Source organism: Oryx dammah, unplaced genomic scaffold, assembly GCF_014754425.2.
Source record: "Oryx dammah isolate SB20612 unplaced genomic scaffold, SCBI_Odam_1.1 HiC_scaffold_28, whole genome shotgun sequence".
NCBI classification, from domain to species: Eukaryota; Metazoa; Chordata; class Mammalia; order Artiodactyla; family Bovidae; genus Oryx; species Oryx dammah.
In genome coordinates this window covers 72,826,707-72,851,884 of record NW_024070212.1, presented here as the reverse complement: position 1 = coordinate 72,851,884, position 25,178 = coordinate 72,826,707, and the positions used below count along the sequence as shown (strand labels likewise).

The following is a 25,178-nucleotide window of genomic DNA, read 5'->3' as shown; positions in this document are numbered from 1 at the left end:
ACCAATAGAATTTTGCTTGAGAATAATTACCCTAGAACTTACTTCTAACTAAAGGTTATCTCTTCATTATAATTTATCATACTTAATAATTAATCTCATAAACAGTTGATTTTCTTTAAGTTTCTGTCTTGTGACATGATAAGAAGTCACATGATAAGAAGACAGTAAGTCAGAGAGGTCCTGACTCAGCCATTAACTTGGAATATGCTCAAAAAAATCACTTCACCTTTCTGAACTTGCTAATCTATAAAATGAAGAGTTTATATAACTTTTTAAGGCATCTCTAGTTCTAGACAATGCTCAAATCAATATTGTGAATTTTTATAAACATAGGCATATAATATTATATATATACATATATAAATATACTAATATGAATACATTAAAATAGGGACATTTCCAGACAGTCTAGTGGTTAGGACTCTGCACTCTTACTGCTCAGGGCCCAAGTTTGATCCCTGGTTGGGGAACTAACATCCCATAAGCCACACAGTACGGCCAGTTAAAAAAACAGTTGGCATATTCACTAGCATTCTAAATAGCTTAAATAGGTATCATTTATATAATTTGTTGTTCAATGCTAAATTGTATCCAACTCTGCAACACCATGGACTGCAGCACACCAGACACCTCTGTCCTCCACTATCTCCCAGAATTTGCTCCAATTCATGTCCATTCTGTCAGTGATACTAACTAACCACCTCATCCTCTGCCACCCAATTCTCCTTTTGCCTTCAATCTTTCCGAGCATGACGGTCTTTTCCAATGACTCAGCTCTTTGCATCAGGTACAAAGTATTGGAGCTTCAACTTCAGCATCAGTCCTTCCAATGAATGTTCAGGGCTGATTTTCTTTAGGATTGACTGGTTTAATCTCCTTGCTATTCAAGGGATTCTCAACATTAAAAAAACTAAGATCCTGGCATGTGGTCATCCCATCACTTCAAGGCAAACAGAAGGGGAAAAAATGGAAGCAGTGACAGATTTTATTTTCTTGGGCTTCAGATGGTGACTGAAGCCATAAAATTGAAAGACATTTGTTCCTTGGAGGAAAGCTATGGCAAACTTACTGTATTAAAAAGCAGAGATATCACTTTGTTAACATAGGTCCATCTACTCAAAGCTACGGTTTTTCTAGTAGTCATACACGGATGTGAGAATTGGACCATAAAGAAGGCTGAGTGCCAAAGAAGTGATCATTTATAAATATACCTATATTAATATAAAGAAATAATGATAAAATTCTGAAATGAGTAAAATAGATTCTCCATGAGATCCAAATATCAATCAATTAAAAAGAAAACAGAAGAAAATTAAAATTAGCCTTAAAAAATATTCACTAGAATGGATAGATGAATGGCTAGAAGCATGGGTGGGTAGATAGGGGAGGGAACAGTAGGAAAGGGATGCAGTAAAAAAGGACAAGAGTCGGGTCCTCCTTATGTGTTCCTTATTCCCTAAAAAGCTAGGAAGAGGGGCATGACCATCTTAAATCTTCTTGGTATTGTATCATGATCTTCATTCTACCTGCGTTCTAGATAGCCTCTAGTTGAACAATAATACCTTTGTTTTAGTCAAGATTTCATGCCTTTGGTTTCTTATCTCTAGTACCTCAAAGGAGAAAAAACATTGTGAATACATTAAGACATGTTTAGGTTATAAAATACTATATCCATGTATAAGCTACAGAAAGAAAAGCTTCCTCTAAATCTCAGTTATCTGTTAATCAGAGAAAAATCAAATTACCTTACCTGATATTGATACCTTGCTTGTATATTTTACATGCATCAGAAGGCAGAATTCGGGAAAGTAAAGGCACTGTATTTGTAAAAAGAAAAGGTGAAAAATAACCACCTAAAGTTCTGAGACATTATAAATTTTTTAATTAGAAGAACAGTACTGTAACATTTTACTATTTTATCAAAATTGTCATAATTTCCTTTAAAATAGTATTTTTCCACTGAAAAATAATACACAAAGCAATTTTGAGCAACTTCAAATATCTACTATTTAATTGTAATTACCATCACCACCACCCACCACCAAATACAAATAAGAGTAGCAGAACTGATGCAATGCCATTCTTGGTAGATATTGCAAGATGCTACCATTGGTGAGAAAACAAGGCCTTTTGGTAACTAAACCCTCCTGAAGGGATAACCAGATAAACCTGGATCCCATCTAATTCTTTACATATAACTGCATAAAATACCAGAAAAGTAATATGTGTAATAGAAAAATACACTTTTAGAGCTAGTTGAATTTGAGTTTGAATCCTAAATATATTGATTACTCAATAAGCTCAATGTACATTAGTTTTAAAATTCTTAAAATGCAATCATACTATTGACTCACACATTTCTACATTTCAGTGTTGCTCACACTCATATCATAAGCTATATTCTTATAGTTTTTTATTATTCATTATCTGCTATATTTTAAGGAAAGATGAGTTATTCTATAGATAAATAAATCTACATAACAGGCTAAATAATTAAACTACCATATACCAAAAAAAGAATATGAAACTCAAAATTCTTGAAATTAAAGATCTCATCACATGTACAGGTGTATGTATGTGTGTGTTTATCTGTGTAAGATGTATTACACATATATTTTATAAAACTCAAGTGTTTTGAAAATGGGTGATAAAAATCAACCTGGTTAGAAAGAAAGACCCTAAAGAAAACTAAAGGCTAGGTTTTTAATTAACTTTTTCAAAACTTTTCTAAATTTTTAAATATTTTCTAATTAACATTAAAAGGCTTTTAATTCTTTAGAGGTTACTCGATCTAAAATGATTATATCATTAAAGACAGTTTTCTAGACTTTTTATTTTATGAAAATAAGAAAAGTTTACAGCCCAGAGGGAGTATCAACTAAAAGTTACCCTGGTCAAAGAACATAAGAAATCATTTTCCAATCAAATTCTTCCTTATATGAAACAACAGAAGTTAAGAAGAGTAATAACGGCATATGCATGTGCGTGCTACGCTCAGTCGTGTCCAACTCTACGACCCCATGGACTGTAGCCTGCCAGGCTTCTCTGATGGGATTCTCCAGGTAGGAATGCTAGAGTGGGTTGCCATTTCCTTCTCCAATAATGGCATGCTGCTGCTACTGCTGCTAAGTCGCTTCAGTTGTGTCCGACTCTGTGCGACCCCACAGACGGCAGACCACCAGGCTCCCCCGTACCTGGGATTCTCAAGGCAAGAACACTGGAGTGGGTTGCCATGCCCTTCTCCAATGCGTGAAAGTGAAGTCGCTCAGTCGTGTCCAACTCTTAGTGACCCCATGGACTGCAGCCCACCAGGCTCCTCCATCCATAGGATTTTCCAGGCAAGAGTACTGGAGTGGGGTGCCATTGTCTTCTCCAATAATGGCATAAATCTATATAAATGATCAAGCTCCTCTTTCTTACATATTAATTGAGATCTACTTTTCTTAAATATTTGATATAGTAAGAAAAAGATGATCACAATAAGCCAGCACTCTTAATTTAAATTTATTACATCTTGTAAAGTAGTATGGTAAACTACAAAAGCAAAATTCAGAATCACACACCAATAGCCACTTATCAGGAAAGGAAGAAAGGGGGAATATAGAGAAAAAAAGAATTTGAAGATTGAAAAGCAAAAGTTAAAAAAAAAAAAAGAAGGTATATCACAGAGGAAAAAAAAGATTTCAATGCATTCCAAAAATAGAGTAATTTGCATTTTCCCAATTTTGTGATGACTTTTTCTTCCCCCATGTAAATTGAACAACTAGTCTGTCTATATCTTATTTCAACTTTATCTAAGAGTCTAACACAGTACTCCAAAGACAGTATAATCCACTGAACTGAAAAATGAACAATCTCTAAGTTTTCATTCTGGCTTTGCTATCACTTATTCCCTGATTTTAAGAAGAGTCTAGGCCTGATGTTTTCCATCTCTAATATGCAAAAAAAAAAAAAAAAAGTCCTAAAAACAGGACAGATATTCTGTAGATTATGAGATAAAGAAAAAAACTATTAGTTTTTCTGTTGAAACATGCCATACACATAATGTTGTTTGTAGTGATTATAATACTATAAATTATTTAATACTTTACAGCATCTAAAGTGCTTCCTTCAAAGACATGATTTCATTTCATCTACACCAAAACAAAGACTTGAAAATAGGTGGGGTGTTATTCTTACTCCCACTTTTAAAATGAAAAAACCCAAGCTCAGGAAAAATATGTGATTTTCCATTGCAAACAGGAGCCAGTACTTCTGATTCTATTTTAAGGCTTTTCTATACCTAAAAACTTACTCTGGAATAATTTAGCCGCCTTCAGACTTGCTATTAACCAAGTCTGAGGCTATTTTCAGCCAAATACTGAAGGAGAAAGAGTGGAGTTTTTATGCTCCACTACCACTAAACTAAACTTACCCCTGGATCTCAGTATTTCTTAACTTGCCCTTATTTCTGGGTTGCCTTTTCCTTTTTTTTTTTTTGTATCAGGTGCTTTCACAAGGGAGGAAGCATGCCTAAGCTCTAGAAAAAAGCTTGATAATCAAATCTTATATCAGAGATTATCCAATGTTTTTTAATCCAAAGCATCTAAACTAAATCTAGCCAGTGAGTTTAGTTTTTAGAATGATAGATGACATCCAACCATCAGGTGCTAATAATGTGACATGAAATCAGTAAAAACCTTTATCAACAATGAATCAGATGTGCTAACTTTCTTGTGTCAAAGTCAAGTTCTCAGAGAAGCAATACATTTTTTCAAAAATAATTTTTATGATATTTTGCCCAAGTCATGGGGCATGTGGGATCTCTGTTCTCCAATCTGGGATTGAACCCAGTGCCCCCTACTCAGAGTCTTAACCACTGGACCACCTGGGAAGTCCCAGAAGCAATACTTTAAACTAGTACCTCAGTGGTTACATAATAAACTTGATTATGCAACAGTTACAATGTGTTTACAACTACAGATAATACGTGCAATTTCAGGAGTAATTATATTCATTTCACTTTGTTCCTGTAATTGAAATGTCACTTTTAAAATATTTCAGAATATTTTTCTCAGCAAGATAAAGTGACAATTTTAGAATTCAAAATATTAACAGTTACTAAAACAGTCAATTAAAGAGCCAGTATACTTAAGGATCACCAAGAATGACTGGGGTCTTTATAGATAGAAAAAAAAATAGTGAAAAAAACAGCATCCAGACTTTAGACCAATCTAACTTGGAGCTCTTTTATTACACAATGCTATTACATCTCTCTTTCTTTTGGTATTCTAGGACACTGGGACTTCTGAATGATAGAGCATAAAGCATTATGAGAGTTAAGAAAATCTTGGGTGAGTTTTTTTGGCCACACCACAGCAGTCGTGGGATCTCAGTTCTCCACAAAGGATTGAACCTGGGCCAGAGTCAGTGGTAAAGAGTCCACTTACAATGCCGGCGACAGAGTTTGACCTCTAGGTCAGGAAGATCCCCTGGGAAAGGAAATGGCAACCCACTCCAGTATTCTTGCCTGGAGAATTCCATGGACAGAGGATCCTAGTGGACTACAGTCCACGAGATCACAAAAAGAGTCAGATGGGACCTAGTGACTAAACAACAACAACACCTACAACAGGAAGGAAAGCCCAGAATCCTAACCACTAGACCACCAGGGAACTCCCGCATGTGTGATTTTTGATGGAGCCAAAACTAGCCTGATGATCTAAAGTTGTAACTGATTATATTTAGGGATTAAAATTTTTTATTTAGAGATTAAACAAACCAGAAACATCTTAATCACCCATCTCATAAAGTATTATGCTGCTGTTTTCTTTAAAAAGGAAGTACTTTATGAACTAAAATGTAAGATATTTATGATAGATTAAGTAAAAATGACAAAATGCATAATAACTGTATGATTTCATTTAAAAAACTAATGCTGAGGCTATATATACACATATAAATTTACATTTATATCTGTGTACAAACATGTTTATAAGCATTGAAGAGAGTTTGAAAATATTCATATGAAACATTAATAGTCGTCTCTAGAGTGGTCTCTGTCAATATCTGATTTATTGTTATGATTATTTTATGATTTATCTTTATGATTATTTTGGTGATAATAAGCATTCAAATGTTTATATCATAAAGATTAATTCAGATGCTTTAAAAAAAACACATAAGCACACTATATCCAATTTATATAGAGATTACATTAAAAAATATTTAACCCAAAAGTCAGTTGTTTGGATAGTTATTTATTTAGTAAAGTTTAGGTCACTAGGATCAAGCTTCCTATTTGAACACAAAAGTTTCCTAAGTAGACTCATGTTTAAAATGAGAAAGAGAGAAAACTTATCTTACTGAGATAAATCAAAAATGACTGTAAAACATCTAGGAGTTAACATCTTTTATAAATAAGTGGAATGGTGTGCAACCAGTGTGTTAAGACAGTGGCTATAAAGTATGCAATAAAAGCAGCAAAAGTGACTGAAAGATGACAAAATATACAAAATCAATTAATATTAACCAAATTCTTCACATTAGGTATCTAAATACTATATGTCAAATTTCCCTAAATTCAGTAATCTAATAATACCATAGTTATTCTTCTCTTCTCTCTGAAAATTCCTTACATTAAACTATTATATTTGAACCAGCATTTCGTTTTTAAATAAGACAATTTTTTACCTTAAAAAAATAACTATGGAAGTTACTAATCAGGCTGGGATAATTAAATATTACTATAGGGCTTTATGGGCTTCCCTGGTGGCTCAGACAGTAAACAATCCGTCTGCGCTGTGGGAGACCTGGGTTCAGTCCCTGGGTTGGGAAGATCCACTGACTGGAGAAGGGAATAGCAACCCACTCCAGTATTCTTGCCTGAAGAATTCCACGGACAGAGGAGCCTAGCAAGCTATAGACCATGGGGTCTCAAAGAGTCAGACAGAACTGAGCGACTCACACACACACAGGGCTTTATAACCATTATATTCAACATGATGAAAAATATTTAAATTTCCTTACAGCAAGTACTGGTTATTTTAACATGTCTATTTAATAGTTATTTTTGCACTTGCATTTTTGCATACCTACATATTATACAGTAAAACATAGCACATTCTTACCCCAGCTTTGAAAATCCCAGTGAAGTTCGAGATAAAAGTCACCTAGCTGAGAAATGAAGTATATATAATTAGTAAATGCATACCTTAGTTAACAGCTCTTATACCTGCATAACATTTTGCTTAAAAAAATCTGTTATTATTAAATATCTACAGACAGAAATAGGAGATAATTTCAATTATAGAGTTGGAGAAAGAACCAAAATATATATATATACTTATTGCTTAAAATAATATTACAATAGCAGACATTACTACACTTATCCACAAAGGAAAATACATACCACTTTAGATTTTACAAGAACATTTTAATCACATAAAACTAATAGGCATTTACATTTGCATCAATAAATATTCAACTCCTCAGTATAACCAAAACAAAATGAGTAGTATTGTGAAAAGTTAATAACTTTAGAAGTGTTATTAAAAAAAAACTTCTAAAATGATTATTGTGTAGGCTCATAATGATCTAAAAAAATCATTCACTGCAACAGAAACTTTTTTCTATAAAGTGATTAATACAAGTTTTCTAAATTTGAAATAATCTGTCATCATATTATCTATAGACAATGTTTTTATTTCTTAAATTAGGAGCTAAACAACAAAAACTATAACTGTTCAAGGAACTATTAATCAAATAGTCTCAAATAATTTTATCCTTTGAGATTTCAAAAAATAGCATACCTAAAAGAAGACATAGTCATAGGTCTTTCTCCCAGTTTTTTCAGGCATTCAAAATAAAGAGAAAAAATAACAGAAAACAAACCTCTCTCCCTTTCTGTACCACTACACCCAGCTGTACCACCATGAAGTAGGATAGATAAACAATTTTGTTACATATAGAAAATGCAAACTGCCCCTACTAGCAGTAGAAGCTTCTGCTCATAGAAAATTTTTGAATCCAAAGAACAAAGGAAAATTACTTGCATTAATTATCATTTACCTTCTTTTTTCTTAGAGCTGTGACCTAATTTATTGAGAGCAATAATTCTTTATCTGCCTTCTAAGTTCAAAGCAAATAATGCTTCCCGTAAGATTACACACTATAATTAGTACTTTTTAATGTTATTATTGCTTAATTGAAGCAGGATTTTTACTATTTCTTGACCCTTAATAATTAGTGAAAAATTAAACTGCATTTTTAAAATGCATAAAAGTACACTTTCAATTACAGTTTAGGTACAAAATCAGTCAAGAAATTGAGCTTACCTCTTTCAGGGCTTTTAATAATCGAGGTCGTTTTTCTTCAACACTTTCCCTGGATTGCTGCTTAAGCTTCCTTAAAAGAGCTGTAACTAAAATTTAATTTAAAAAATTTTTTTAATTTAAAATAAATTTTGCCATGTTAGACTGCTAATTATACCTCCAAAAAAATTGCGAAAAAAAGTCACCATGCTAAAAAATACCACTGGCTTATTACACACAGATATAATACAGATATTGTGAATGTTAGAAAATACCTTTGGCAAACCTGTTATGATCCTCAAGAAAAACTGAAAGGGGATACCTCAACATCAACTTACAGTCATACTAGTTATAGTGGTTTTTAATCATCAGCAAGGCTTCATCTGACTGAGTCAAGATTACCAACCTCAGTCAGATGATGCAGTGTCCTGTTGTTAACATGATCTAAAAGATGATCTCAAAGATAGAAAATCTCAAAAATCATACTAGATATTATTTTTCTAAAAATGTAATTATCTACAAAATTTTATCAGTTGAATCTGTTCTTCTTTTACTTGAGACTGTACTTGCTCTCACATACTACCAACATAGCATAAAAAATACTAAAAAGAATCCTATTCTATCTGTAAAAAGAACTTCAGACTCTAAAAAATCCCCTGAAACCTTCCAGTGTCTTCTCAATAGTTAACAGATATTTAGACAAATTGCTTAAGTGCAAACCACAGCTTTACTACTTATTAGCTGTGTCAATATGGAACACTTAATTAATTTTCCTAAACTTTACTTTTTTTCATTTGTCAAGTAAGAATGAATCTATATTAAAATCTATAGTAAATCTCAAGTAAAATCTACTATAAAGAGTTACTATAGAGGCTCAATATAAACTGCTTACTACTGTGCCTGCAATTAGGTAAACAGAAATTTTGTTTATTAGAATGAAGGTCTAAAATATACCAGCAAACTCAACTAATCTCTCACATTTACTGAAATAAGAGAAAATATTAGCCTTGAATAAAATAAGATAAAAAATGTATTAGTGGGGTGGAGAACATATACATCAATACATGGTGAAAGAGGAGAGTGAAAAAGTTGGCTTAAATCTCAAGATTCAGAAAACTAAGATCATGGCATCTGGTCCCATCACTTCATGGCAATAGATGGGGAAACAGTGGGAACAGTGGCTGACTTTATTTTTGGGGGCTCCAAAATGACTGCAGACGATAACTGCAGCCATGAAAGTAAAAGACACTTACTCCTTGGAAGGAAAGTTATGACCAACCTAGACAGCATATTAAAAAGCAAACGGACCTTGTTGACAAAGGTCCATCTAGTAAAGTAGAGGCTATGGTTTTTCCAGTAGTCATGTATGGATGTGAGAGCTGGACTATAAAGAAAGTGGAGGGATCAAGAATTGATGCTTTTGAACTGTGGTGTTGGAGAAGACTCTTGAGAGTCCCTTGGACTGCAAGGAGATCCAACCAGTCCATTCTGAAGGAGATCAGTCCTGAGTGTTCATTGGAAGGACTGATGTTGAAGCTGCAACTCCAATACTCTGGCCACCTGATGCGAGGAGCTGATTCATTTGAAAAGACCCTGATGCTGGGAAAGATTGAGGGCAGGAGGAGAAGGGGATGACAGAGGATGAGATGGTTGGATGGCATCACCGACTCAACAGACATGGGTTTGGGTAAACTCTAGGAGTTGGTGATGGATAGGGAGGCTTGGCGTGCTGTGGTTCATGAGGTTGCAAAGAGTTAGACATGACTAAGTGAGTGAACTGAACTGATGCTAAAATGAAAACTTCAGCTACCTACATCAATCCACAAATAAAATTCTTTTCTGGCCTATAAAATCCAAATAGTCTAAGGACCAATTACCTAGATAAATTAGGATTCTTTAAAGATTCAAATTTATATGACTCTGACTAACCTTCATGGTTTGTTATAATTTAATATCAAAACTATATTATCTAAGTATAGAATTCTTTCTATAATTCTTCTCCACTATAAATGCAAATATTTAATAAATGTTTATTCAATTTACCTGTACTTCAGATTAAAACAGACCCCCGTTCACATAAAGAACAAAAAAGAAAAGGCATCTTAATTAAAAGCAGAAACTATACAGTTTCCATCAACTAAATGTACTATAACTGACTGAAGACCTTCAATACATAGAAAATCATTAAAATGACAAAATATTATTAAAAATGTAGTGACAGCAACTACATATAACATAGTGATGTGTGCAAAAAGATTCCTGTTCTATGAGATTTCACATTAAAATATAACATCAACTTATGGAAACACTCAGAACACAATCAGACAAAATTATTAGCATATCTGGGGGAGTCAATATTTGTACTCCCATATTATAAGAATCTTATTAACAGCGACTGACAAATAAAATTAGCTACAACAAATGTCACTGGTGATGGTTTAGTCATTGAGTAATGTCCAATTCTTTGCAACCCCATGGACAGTAGCTTGCCAGTCTTGTCTGTCCATGGGATCTTCCAGAGAAGAATACTGGAGTGGGTTGCCATTTCCTTCTCCAGGAGAACTTCCTGACCCAGGGATCAAACCCAGGTCTCTTGCACTGCAGGTAGATTCTTTACCAACTGAGTCACCAAGTGACCAAAAAGTCACCAGCTGTTTTCCTCAATAATTTCCGAACTTTGTACAACAAATGTCATTACTTTCTTTTAAAAAAATTTTTTTAAGTTTTGAGTATCTCAGGAGAGTGATAATAAATAAAAATCTAATATAATACTTTTCAGAAAGTTTTAAATTATTGATTAATCTCAAATCTTCCTTGTAGTTTTAATTATCTTCATTAATTCACTGAACAAATACATATCCCAAGCACTGTTCTAGGAGCCAGAAATGAAAGGCTGAATAAGAAACATATTGATGACTTGAGTTTTCACAAAGCTTACATGATACACTATGAGGAAAAGACATTGCAAGATAGCAAAAGAGACACAGATATAAAAGAACAGACTTTTAGACTCTGTGGGAGAAGGCAAGGGTGGGATGATTTGAGAGAGCAGCATTGAATACAGGTATATTATCATATGTGAAATAGATCGCCAGCCCAGGTTCAATGCATGAGGCAGGGTCAGGGCTGGAGCACTGGGATGACCCTGAGGGATGGAACATTTATATATATATGGTAATATATATATATACAGTCAAGAATAATTCATGCATAAGTTTATAAGTAGCTGCAAATTCTTCATAGTATGGAAAGTTATACCAAATAAAAAGTATGTCAAATGCATCATTTCATATTTTTAGAATACACAACAATAGTAGTTCATATTGCTTACTCATCTGTCTATCTCCATAACTGATGGCTTCCGCCAGTGGGCTCCATCCCTGAGCGTTTTTCACCTTTACTGGAGCATTGTGAGCCAAAAGTAAATGGGCACATTCTGAAACACAGAACGGTGATATTATCAAACATGATGCGATTTTCAGAATCTCTAAATTAAAAAGTCACATAAAAATTCAAGGTATCAAGTTAATATGAACAGATCTATGAAATAAGCATTGTACTATAGAGAATTAAGTAATTTTTTAAAGTCCTATGTATCTAACCATGTTATTTCAAATCCTTAGATTCAAGAATTATCTATTCTAGTACCTAAAAATAAATTGGATCTCTCTGCAAACAATATATTATGTTCCCTAATAATTGTTTCCAAGGATATTTTAAGAATGTTTCCATATTATAAAAAATTACTCAAGAAACTCAAAAGTAATTTACATAAAACTTCTACTAACTAATAAGACCCAAAAGAGGACTGACTATCTACAAGGTCAAATGGAAAGTTCATTATTTATTTCAAGGGGAAAAAAAAGTATTTGTAAAAAGAATCACTGATGTTTCCATAAGCCCTTATTTTTCAAATTTTACAGCTTGTTTAGTTCAGAAAAATACCCAAAGGGGACAAAAACTTGTTTATGATTGTAAGGACAAATATGGACAGTCTTTCTAGTAATCAAAAAAAGTAATAAAAAGGTAATAAAATAATCAAAAAAGGTAACTTTAGAAAAAGGTATACTTGGCTCACCATCCTGCTAAAACTTAAGAGAAACACTGAAGACTGCCACAAGAGACAGGAAAATTACAGTTAAAAATCTATGATCAGGACAAAAGTTCCCAACACACTGGATTTTGGGGGGGCTGGTCACACGGCATGCAGGATTTTAGTTCCCCAACCAGGATCAAACCCGCATTCCCTGCAATGGAAGCATGACGTTCTAACCACTGGACCACCAAGGAATTCTCAATACTGGATATTTTAGGATGCACTGAGGAATTTCAGCCTCTTGGATCTTTGGGGTGGTGGTTTTAAATCATCACGGTCAACATTTTCAGTTATTCATGGGAAAATTAATTTACATAGTACTTCATCAATGGATTTTGTGGTTTCAACTGTTTTATCTATATAATACTTGCTGTTTCCAACTCAGTGGCTAGGGCATCTCCAACATTTAACATTGAGGATATGTGGTAATCTGAACCAAGTCTTACAATAAGAACTAACATAATATATGACAACATGAATAAAAGTTTTCTACAATAGGAAAAAAAAGTCTAAGGTATAGACCTATGTATAGGCTGAGGAAATTTTTCTTAAATTAAAAACAATAAGCATATTAACAGGCAGGAAGACATCTGAAACAAGGCTCATGGGAAATTTAAGATAGCTATCCAACTTAAATTCCCTAAATGAATGATTCATTCATCCAATCAGTCTTTTAGCATATATTTATCAAGTTCTTATTATATGCCATTTCTAAGTTCTAGGTCCTAGATATAAGCAGTGAAAAGAAAGATAATCAGAGAGCTCACATATTATGTTAAAATATAATTAAGTAAAGCAGTAAATAAAAAAATAATGTTAAGGGCTCTGAAGGAAATAAGAGTGTTATGACAGTTATAATCCAAGTGAGCTGAGGTGGAGGAAGAATGGTATTAGCACTATTCCTAATAATAGAAGAAATATCTACACTAGCAGGATATTATATTAAGTAAGTAAAACAAATACAGAAATTTCACAAAGGTGTTTAAGAAAGTCTGCTAGTAGTATATAAAAATATATGTACACTGAAATCTCCTTCAAGTATAATGTTCTTCTCCATTTCAACTCAAATCCATAAGTGAAACTCTTCCTAGCCAACATGGCCAATATACCCACCAGAAATTCATAAAAAATTAAGATTTCACTAGTGAAAAACAGGTTATTCAGTAGGTTAAGATGAGAGAAAGAAGTAAATACAAGTGTGTAAGTTATAGGGTATCTTTCTCTAATTCAATCAACAAATGTTTGAATGCCCTGGGAATTTTTACTGTGTTTACAAATACGTATACAAATAAAAAGTGCCCTTCAACAATGAAGTCACTAAAGACACAGCGCACCTCTAAAGGAGAAGATAAAAGAGAACAGAGTAGCACAGACTGAACGGTGGTAAAACTGCTGTACAGAATTAAACATAAGGTAGATGTTTTATCTTCCACTACCTATTTCAGTCTCACGCCTATGCAACCAAATACCAAAAATATTAAAAGGTCAAATAGGAAAAAGTAGAAAAAGAATATACAACTGGAAAAATGTAAATGGAAAATTATAAATTGACAGGTATATTAATGGCTGTACCTACTCTACATGAAAAGGACTTAGGAAGAGCAAAAACTGATATTATTTGCAGATCATGAATAATCTAACCAAGTGTTTCCCAAAATATGTTCCACAGAATTCTAGTTTCTCAAGATACTTGTAAAAAAGAGAAAATACCAAGTAACTACAGGGAACAATGACTCTATAATAGAAGGCTCCAATTCAGAATGTCACAATGAATATTAGCACCTCAAAGGTGCTAAGGTCCACAATTTAAAAAAAAAAAACTGCTTAATATGTATTAAGCCACTATTTTCCAAATCACTATTTTCCTCTAAAAATTACTTCCCATGAATTAAATGTTCTGTGAAACAACTTTGGATAGGCCGATACAATCCTATGATGAAACATAGCAAAACCTCCTCCACCAAAAATTAGGACCTAGGACAGTAAATATGTTTCATTTCACATTCAAATTCTGGTAAATATATATTTACTATTAAAGTGTTAAATTTAGAATAGCAGTCAGACTTGGCATCAAATTAACTATGACTGTAACAAAGACAGGAGGGAAGCAGGCTACATGTTAGCTAACTTTGATTTAGACCATTTTCTTTTCAAATGATTCACAGTGAAAAGAGAGAAATGCCAATCACCATAATGATTAGGAATCCAGGCTCTGATGCAAGATATTCCAAGTTCAAGTCAAAACTCTGCTACTTCTCCCTGGGAAAGCTGCTTAACATTTCAGAGCTAACTTTTTTCATCTGTAAAATGGGGACAATGACAGACTCTTCCTCACATGGTTGCTATGTTAAATGAGTAAACATGTATAAAGCCCTGAAAAAGCATCTAGCACATTGCAAATGAATACATTTCAGTTATTTTCTAAAGTTCTGATCCAATGTTCTTCAAAAGAAGGCATAAGCTTTTATTGGTCAAATTTAGCTAACTGTATCTTTCTTTTCACCAAGGTGTAGAGATGACTATCATGGTCTGCCCTACCAATAGTCCTGCTAAATATTCTTCCTCTGTATTCTTGATACCCTCTTCTACCCCAACTCTCTCCAAGTCAGCCTCACTAAAGCTCATTTTATATGAGTAACTACATATCCCAAACACAATTCATGAGATCGCTAGTCACTCATCACTGTGACTTGGCTGAAGATGAACTGGCCCAATCAAACTTTCTGTTCAGAAATTCAGGAACCTAAGAAATTGAACATTGAAATCAGAAAGCCTTCAAGATTCAGGAACTTAGAACACTTATTTTGGGTCATGGTCAATTTCAATAAACAGATAAAAATCAATCAAGAAAAGACAGAATATTATATATATAAATAAAGAACAGTAGATACACCATAAGAAACAGACCAGATGATTAATACAGACGGATAGATATACATACATATATGAAGGGAAGGAAGGAGGAAGGTTGGGGAAGGGGGGTGGTTGCGGAGGGGAGGGAGGAAAGGAAGGGAAGAGAAAGAGAGGAAGGAAGGAAGGAACGGAGGGGAGAGACGGGGAGGAAAGGGGAAATGATAGCTGATCTCCCAAACTGCCTTTGTTACTACTCTTCCTGAGACATACATAGTCCCCATAGCTTGAATTTAATATATAGCCTCTCAATGAATCTCTCTTTACTTAAAAGTTACTTGAGTGAGTCTCTTCTCTATAAAGAGGAAAAAAACAGCCTAACTAACTAAAATTTGAGTCCCCAGTTTTGTTGTTGCTGTTCAGTCGCTAAGTCATGTCTGACTCTTTGCAGCCCCAAGGACTGCAGCATGCCAGGCTTCCCTGTCCTTCACTATCTTCTGGAGTTTGCTCAAATTCATGTCCACTGAGTCGGTGATGCTATCTAACCATCTCATCCTCTGCTGCCCTCTTTTCCTTTTGCTTTCAGTCTTTCCCAGCACCAGGGTCTTTTTCAATGAGCCAGCTCTTCGCATCAGGTGGCCAATCTATGTGGTATTAAAATCTAAATTAAATTTCCTACAAATCATGTTTCACATAAGCACATAAACTTAAACTAGCAAAAGAATTTTGTTTTTCATCAAAGCAAGTTCTAGTAATATCTTTCAGATCAAACGTTTACAGCAACAGCTATTTTATAGTATATAACAATAACAGATGTTCATGATATGGTTAGAACATCAGAAAAGTGTTAAAAAATTATCGTTTAAAAATTCAACAGTATATGCTTTCCGAAGATTTTTATCAAAGACATCCAAAATTTTAAAATCTAGCACTCCGAAGGTTGTCAATCAGCTCCTAGAATCCTCACTTTTCAAGATAACTGGGAATCCAGATAATTATGACATCTGGGAATAGGCTTAAAAAGTAGATCTTTTGGGAATTTCCTGCTGGTCCAGTGGCTAAGACTCCATGCTCCCCCTGCAGAGGGCACAAATTCCATCCCTGGTCAGGGAACTAAGATCTCACATGCTGCAACTAAAACACAGTGCAGCCAAATAAATAAATAATTTTTTTTTTTTTAAAAGGAGATCTTTTAAGTCATCCGTGAGCTGTTTTTTTGTTCTGAAGAATAAACAAGTACTAACTTTTTATGACCTATCGAAATAATTCTAGACTTATGAGTTTATAAAGAATAGTCCATATTAAAGAATCTTATAAAACTCTATGAATATTAAAAATATAATAATTAATAAAACGTAATATTTGGAAACAAGAGTCTCCTGATATTATACTTACTTGAAAAATAACCAAACAAGGAAAACAGTTTCAAAAGACATAAAGGTTAGTATAGGATTTTCACTAACTCTTTGAAAAAAGTGCTATGAAAAATGAGAAAGTAGTTGTGCTTTTTAATATACTGAATCTTAGACTCAATTAGCAAATCAAATAATCAGGTGAACGTTTTAAAATTCAAAACATAAAACTCATCTTAAAATTTTAAAACTGATTATACATGAGTGAAGTCAGTTTAAAACTGATTTAGTTCAGTTCAATCACTCAGTTGTGTCCGACTCTTTGCGACTCCCATGGACTGTAGCAGTCCAGGACCCCTGTCCATCTCCAACTCCCGGAGTTGACTCAAACTCATGTCCACTGAGTCAGTGATGCCATCCAACCATCTCATCCTCTGTCATCCCCTTCTCCTCCTGCCCCCAATCTTTCCCAGCATCAGCGTTTTTTCAAATGAATCAGCTCTTCTCATCAGGTGGCCAAAGTATTGGAGTTTCAGCTTCAACATCAGTCCTTCCAATGAACACCCAGGACTGATCTCCTTTAGGATGGACTGGTTGGATCTCCTTGCAATCCAAAGGACTCTCAAGAGTCTTCTCCAACACCACAGTTCAAAAGCATCAATTCTTCAGTGCTCATCTTTCTTTATAGTCCAACTCTCACATCCACACATGACCACTGGAAAAACCATAGCCTTGACTAGACGGACCTTTGTCGGCAAAGTAATGTCTCTGCTTTTCAATATGCTGTCTAGGTTGGTCATAACTTTCCTTCCAAGGAGTAAGCGTCTTTTAATTTCATGGCTGCAGTCACCATCTGCAGTAATGAAACTGATTATACATGACTATACAACAACAAAAAAAGAAAATATTTACTAACCTTTATTTCCTAACATCACAGCAAGATGTAAAGGAGTGTTTCCTAAAACAAACAAAAACAAATCAAATTAGTATAAAAACACTGGGAAAATTATTTTTAAATGGTTTCTGCTCCTTCAGAAAGTTCACTGACAAATTTTAAGCAAAAAAATGTGACTACAAAATGATCCTCCTTATGTGGTAAAGTCAAGGTCAGAGGACGCAATGGTTTCTAAACACAGTATATCCTACTTGTGTTTCCTCCACCTCCCATGAAAAATATCCATTTTATTTTGGGACTTCTCCTTCAAATAGATGTCAGATTCCTTTGTTGCTAATTTCTCTGTATCAACCTTTGTTCATTCAGCACACAGTTCAAATACCTACTACACACTCATCCTTGCTCATCTCAGTAAGATTCAATCCTGTCCTCAAGTTTTAAAAAAATAAAAGAAAATGAAAACACTAACTGGAAAAAATATATTCACCCCCATGTTCACTGCAGCATTATTTACGATAGCCAAGATATGGAAACAAACTAGGTACCCATCGACAGACAAATGGATAAAAATGTGTGGGTGTCTGTATGTATTACACATTCAATGCAGTTATTTGGCCATTAAAAAAAGAATGAAATCTTGCCATCTGCAACAACACAGATGGACGGTGAGGGCATTATGCTAAGTGAAAAAAGTCAAATAGAGACAAATACCATACAGTCTCACCTATATGTGGAATTTTAAAAAATACATACATATATATATATACAGAGAGAGAGAGAGAGAGAGAGAACAAACTGATGATTGCCAAAGGGAAGAATAGGAGAGTAGGTGAAATGGGTGAAGAGAATTGAAAGGTACAAACTTTCAGTTAAAAAATTAAGTTGTGGGGATGTAACATATGGCATGATTACTATTATACTGCATTTGAAAGTTGTTAAATGTAGATCTTAAAAGCTATCATCACAAGAAAAAAAAATTTTGAACTATGTATGGTGATGTATATTAATCAGACTTCTTGTGGTAATCATTTCACTATATACAAACATGAAAACATTAGGTTATAGACCTGAAAGTAATAAAATGTTGTATATCAATTATACTTCAATTAAAAAAAGTATATTGCAAAGGTAAACAATTTCCTCTGTCTCAATATGCTAAATCTAGGTGGGTCTTTAACATTTTCTGTTTTGCTAAAATCAGTACCTTGTTATTGTAAACATTTGTTTCTGATCAGCTCCAGAGAAAAAGAAATCTACATATACAAATATCAATTTCCAATTTGATTGGTTAGAATAAGATCGTCTTCCACCTTTTCTAAATATTGAACTAATTTCATGTGTTGCATTCACATTCTATGAAAATCTCTATCAAAACCAAAAAGTAGTCACAAAAAGTAAACAAAACTTGTTGACAAACTGATGCCAGAAACAGCTCAACACTAGGCCAAAACCAAAGGCCTTTACTTTGGACTTTCATTCTTAATTCCCATTTCAATCTCCTCTCTAAACTGGAATAATAATTTTAAAACAAAAACTTGACCATGTTGTAGTTTCACTTAAAAAGCTTGACCGTGGTCCACATTTTATCTTTAACATGGCATAAAAGGTTCTTGAGGTAAGTCCTTACCTTCCTTTCTTCTCCTATTTTCTTTCTTACCCCATATTTCATCTGAATTGCATGCAATAAATTCTCCAGTAGCCAAGATTCTTGATATTTTACACACATTTTGTTAATTCTTCCTAAATATTCCTTCCCATTGGCCTAGCAAGTTAATACTCACCTTTTAGGGCTTAGCTCAAACATCTCTATCCACTGAAACCTTCTCTAGATAATCAGATGTCCCTCTGCACTGCTCCCAGAGCCCTCTATACCTCTCTCTTTATTGAAGCACTTTTCACACTAAACTGTACTTTTATTTTATGTAGAAACATCTGTCTCCTTCATTAGACATTAACCTCAGTACAACTAGATACATATTTTATTCATTTATGTATATGAAATGCTTCCAATACACATATAACATTCAAAATACAGTCAATAAGCATTCGTGAATAAAGGCTTCAGAAAAAGCTCTGACTGATAGCAACAAACACTAAAAATATCACTAAAATGCAACAGGCATTACCTTAGGCAAGGGTTGCACACTCGAATATTTCCACAATTGGGTAATGTAACTGTAAAAGTTTTCATGTTATTTTTCCTACATGTTTATAAAACCATTTAGCCCTTGAATTTCCTTAGAGTGAACATTTTTATTATGGATTCATAATGACAAGAGTACTGATGTTTCCTAACTCCTTTTTGTGTACATTTTGACAATGTTTTTCTAGGATTCTATGTCATCTAAATTGTCATCTATTATCATACATTTTGTTCATAAATATCCTTCTATGATTTATCAATGACATTAAAATTTATACAGATGCCCTAGTTTTCATTCACATCTGTTATTTGTGTTTCTTATTTGATCAGTCTGAGGTTCATTAATTTTATGCATCTTTTTAAAGAACAAAGTTTTGGCATGTTGTTACTTAACATCTGTTCTAATAATTGTTGCTTTTATTATTTCTTTTCTTCTGTTATTTGGGTAAAATAGACTTAAGTTGGGAAATTAGGTAAATTAAGTTGTTCTTTTCCTAATTTCTCGAGATGGATTCTTAGATGCTTGGTTTTTCACCTTTTCCTAATATCTTTATCTTTTGATTACTAATCTCTAGTTTAATTGCAATGTGATCAGAGAACAAACTCAATATAATTTCAATCTGAAACATGTTGAAAGTTGCTTTATGGTCAAGTTTAATCAATTTTTGTAAATGTTTTCTGTATGTTTGAAAACAACATGTAACCTGAGGGTCTGGGGTACAACATTTCAAATAAACATACTAGGTCCAGTTTGTGTTGTTCATACTTTTTGTATCCTTACTGGTTTTCTTGTCAGCTTATTGTTAAAAAAAGAGAAATCCTAAAATCTCCCACTATAATGGGGATTTCTTTATCTTCTTATATTTCTAGCAATATTTGCTTGGTATATTTTCAGCCTATGTTATTAATTACAAATCAAATCCTTAAATACTTTACCGGTAAAATGAATGATTTTTTCATCTTGAAGCATCTCTCTTTATCTCAGGTATTTTCTGCTTTAAATTCTATTATGATGTTCATATTGGAGGAACAAATGGCAACATTCCCCCCTCCCCTCCAGTATTCTTGCCTGGAGAATTCCATGGACAGAGGAGCCTGGGAGGATACAGTCCATGGGGCGCAAGAGTCGGACACCACTTAGTGACTAACCTACAACCACATGATGTTAACACAACCAATTTTTTGACTAGTATTTACATGGAATATATTTTTCACTCCTTTCACTTTCAATTTTTATATGTTGTATTTCAGATGTGTTTCCAATTGTATGCAGTTGGGTGGTTTTTCATACAGTAAGACAGTATTTATCATTTAACTGTTAACAGTATTTAATCCAGTCTCATATATTGTACTTAATTATATTGAAGTGAAAGTTGCTCAGTCGTGTCCGACTCTTTGTGACCCCACAAAGTATACAGTCTATGGAATTCTCCAGGCCACAATACTGGAGTGGATAGTCATTCCCTTCTCCAGGGAATCATCCCAACCCAGAGATGGAGCCCAGGTCTACCCATAGGGCAGACGGATTCTTTACCAGCTGAGCCACTAAGGATATCATTGGAGTTTAACTCTACCTTCCAGCATTGTGCTTTCTATTATGCTTTCAATATTTGTCTTGCCAGTTCCACATTTCTTTTTCTCATCTTCCTACCTTTTTCCAAACTGATTATTTTTCATATTTCCATTTTGGTTTCCTATCTGTGGATGAAAGGTATATATTTATTTTTATTATTTTTATAGTAGTTATCCTAGACATGCACTGTCCAATATGGTAGCTATATGTGGTTATTGAGCATTTGAAGTGTGGCTGGTCTGAACTGAGATGTGCCATAAGTGGGATTTTTAAGACTTTAGTATGAAAAACAATAATGTAAAATATCTCAATAATGTTTTAGATTGATCATCACATTAAAATAATGTTTTGGATATTTTGGGTTAAATAAAACATAGTATTAAAATTAATTTAATCTACTTCTATTTTATGAGGCTAATAGAAAATGTAGTTTTAAAAGAGGCTTGTACTGGCTTTCTATTAGATAGCACAGCTCTAAAGTTTACAATATGCATCCTTGATTTATCAAATTCTCATGGTAAATGGCACATTACCCTTGATAGCAAGTCAATGACATTAGAACACTAACTTCATTCCCTCCATCCAGACTGACACGCTGTTATCTAGTCTCATGAGTTTTTATTTGAATCTTACAGTCAATATTCATTTAGGATTTCTTAACACTTTTGTTGCTCTTCATTCCTTTCTACTTCAGAATCACTTTTGTTCTATCTGAAATACACCCTTCAGTATTTCTTTTAGTGGTGGTCTGATAAGTGAATTCTCTTAGGTTTTGTTTGCAAATGTTTATTCAACTTCAAAGGGTACTGTAAAGGGGTATATAATTCCTGATTAGCTGTTCTTTTCTTCAGTATTCTATATGGTCTTATGATTTTCTTTCTTGTTGAGAAGTCAACTATAGGAATTTCTACTGTTCTTTCTAAAGTAATACGAATTTTCTGGCAGCACTTAAGTTTTCTTTTCAGCCATCTCATTCCAATGTGCAATTCTTTTTTTTATTCTGGGTTTTGCCAAGAGAATGCACTGGTCATAGCAAACACCCTCTTCCAACAACACAAGAGAAGACTCTACACACAGACATCACCAGATGGTCAATACTGAAATCAGATTGATATTCTTTGCAGCCAAAGATGGAGAAGCTCTATACAGTCAGCAAAAACAAGACCCAGAGCTGACTGTGACTCAGATCGTGAACTCCTTATTGCCAAATTCAGACTTAAATAGAAGAAAATAGGGAAAACCACTAGACCATTCAGTGTGACCTAAATCAAATTCTTTATGATTATACAGTGGAAGTGAGAAACAGATTCAAAGGATTAGATCTGATAGAGTGACTTAAGAATTATGGACCAAGGTTCATGACACTGTACAGGAGGCAGTGATCAAGACCATCTTTAAGAACAAGAAATGCAAAAAGGCAAAACGGTTGTCTGAGGAGGCCTTACAAATAGCTGAGAAAAAAAAAGATGAAAAAGGCAAAGGAGAAAAGGAAAGATAAACCCATTTGAATGCAGAGCTCCAAAGAATAGCAAGGAGAGATAAGAAGCCTTTCTGGGCGATCAATGCAAAAAAAAGAGGAAAACAATAGAATGGGAAAGACTACAGATCTCTTCAAGAAAATTAGAGATACCAGAGGAACATGTCATGCAAAGATGGGCTCAACAAAGGACAGAAATTGTATGGACCCAACAGAAGCAGAAGATATTAAGAAGAGGTGGCAAGAATACATAGAAGAACCATACAAAAAACGATCTTGATGACTCAGATAACCACGATGGTGTGATCACTCACCTAGAGCCAGATATCCTGGAATGTGAAGTCAAGTGGGCCTTAGGAAGCATCACTACAAACAAAGTTAGTTGAGATGATGAAATTTCAGTTGAGCTATTTCAAATCCTAAAAGATGATGCTGTGAAAGTACTGCACTCAATATGCCAGCAAATTTGGAAAACGCAGCAGTGGCCACAGGACTGGAAAAGGTCAGTTTTCATTCCAATCCCAAATAAAGACAATGCCAAAGAATGCTCAAACTACTGCACAATTGCACTCATCTCACACGCTAGTCAAGTAATGTTCAAAATTCTCCAAGCCAGGCCTTCAACAGCACATGAACCGTGAGCTTCCAAATGTTCAAGCTGGATTTAGAAAAGGCAGAAGAAAGAGAGATCAAATTCCCAACATCGGCTGGATCATCAAAAAAACAAGAGAGTTCCAGAAAAACATCTACTTCTGCTTTATTGACTACACCAAAGCCTTTGACTGTGTAGATCACAACAAACTATGGAAAATTCTTCAAGAGATGGGAATACCAGACCACCTGACCTGCCTCCTGAGAAATCTGTACGCAGGTCAAGAAGCAAGTTAGAACTGGACATGTAACAACAGACTGGTTCCAAATCAGGAAGAGTACATCACGGCTGCATACTGTCACTCTGCTTATTTAAATTACATGCAGAGTACATCATGCAAAATGCCAGGCTAGATGAAGCACAAGCTGGAATCAAGATTGCCGGGAGAAATATCAATAACCTCAGGTATCCTGATGACACTACCCTTATGGCAGAAAGTGAAGAAGAACTAAAGAGCCTCTTGTTGAAAGTGAAAGAGGAAAATGAAAAAGTTGGCTTAAAACTCAACATTCATAAAACTAAGTTCATGGCATCTGGTCCCATCACTTCATGGCAAGTAGATGGGGAAAAAATGTAAATAGTGAGAGACTTTATTTTTTTGGGCTCCAAAATCACTGCAGATGGTGATGCAGCCATGAAATTAAAAGACAGTTGCTCCTTGGAAGGAAAGCTATGACCAACCTAGACAGCAGATTAAAAAGCAGAGACATTACTTAGCCAACAAAGGTCTGTCTAGTCAAAGCTATGGTTTTTCCAGTAGTCATGTATGGATGTGAGAGTTGGACTATTAAAAAAAAATTGAGCACTGAAGAATTGATGCTTTGAACTGTGATGTTGGAAAAGACTCTTGAGAGTCCCTTGGACTGCAAGGGGATCCAACCATTCCATCCTAAAGAATATCAGCCCTGGGTGTTCATTGGAAGGACTGATGCTGAAGCTGACACTCCAAGACTTTGGCCACCTGATGAGAAGAACTGACTCACTGAAAAAGACCCTGAGGCTGAGAAAGATTGAAGGCAGGAGGAGAAGGGGACAACAGCAGATGAGATGGTTGGATGACATCACTGCCTCTATGGACATGAGTTTGACTAAGCTCCAGGAGCTGGTGGACAGAGAAGCCTGGCATGCTGCAGTCCATGGGGTCACAAAGAGTCAGGCACAACTGAGTGACTGAACAGAACTGAACTGGGCTTCTTAAATCTCTGAACTGGTATCTTTCATCAATTTTTGAAAATTCTCAGCAATTGTCTTCTCAAATATTCCTTTAGCCCCATATTCTCTCTCTTCTCTCCTGGTGTTCAATTAACATAAAACTGCTGTTACCTTTTTAGTTTTTAAAAAATTTCTTTCCCTTTTTCATTATATTTTCTTCTGACATATTTCTAAGATCATAAGTTCAGTCTTCTTCAGGATCTAAACTGTTATTAAGCCCATTTATTTAGTTTTTAACTCAGGATTATACATTTCCATTTGAGAATTTCTACTTAGTTCTTTTCCAGATATTTTATTTCAATTTTCATAGTTCCAAGTTCTCTACTAAAATATTCAACCCTGTCTCTCATCCTCCAAGAAAATCATAAACATTGTCATCTAAAGTCTCTGTCCATACAAACTACTATACATAAAACAGATAAACAACAAGGTCCTACTGTAAATAGCACAGAGAGCTATATTCAGTATCTTATAATAAACTATAATGGAAAAATCTGAAAAAGAGTATGCATATGAATAATTGAAATACTTTGCAATACACCAGAAACTAATATAACATTATTAATCAACTATACTTCTATTAAATAATGAACAATAGTTCCTAATAATAATTACAATAAATGAAGCTCTGATGATT

At 34.2% G+C, this 25,178-nt stretch overlaps 1 protein-coding gene across 1 annotated transcript in view; it reads right to left on the bottom strand.

Annotated features, from left to right (window-relative positions):
* The window catches only part of ANKRD13C (ankyrin repeat domain 13C), a 91,645-nt gene that overhangs the window by 41,649 nt on the left and 24,818 nt on the right, over nucleotides 1-25,178 (bottom strand). The window contains exons 2-6 of the mRNA XM_040232577.1: nucleotides 17,506-17,547; nucleotides 11,623-11,727; nucleotides 8,316-8,401; nucleotides 7,110-7,155; nucleotides 1,751-1,817 (exon numbers count right to left, since the gene is read on the bottom strand). Coding sequence (XP_040088511.1) covers nucleotides 1,751-1,817; nucleotides 7,110-7,155; nucleotides 8,316-8,401; nucleotides 11,623-11,727; nucleotides 17,506-17,547 — 346 coding nt within the window. The remainder of the gene's footprint in view (nucleotides 1-1,750; nucleotides 1,818-7,109; nucleotides 7,156-8,315; nucleotides 8,402-11,622; nucleotides 11,728-17,505; nucleotides 17,548-25,178) is intronic.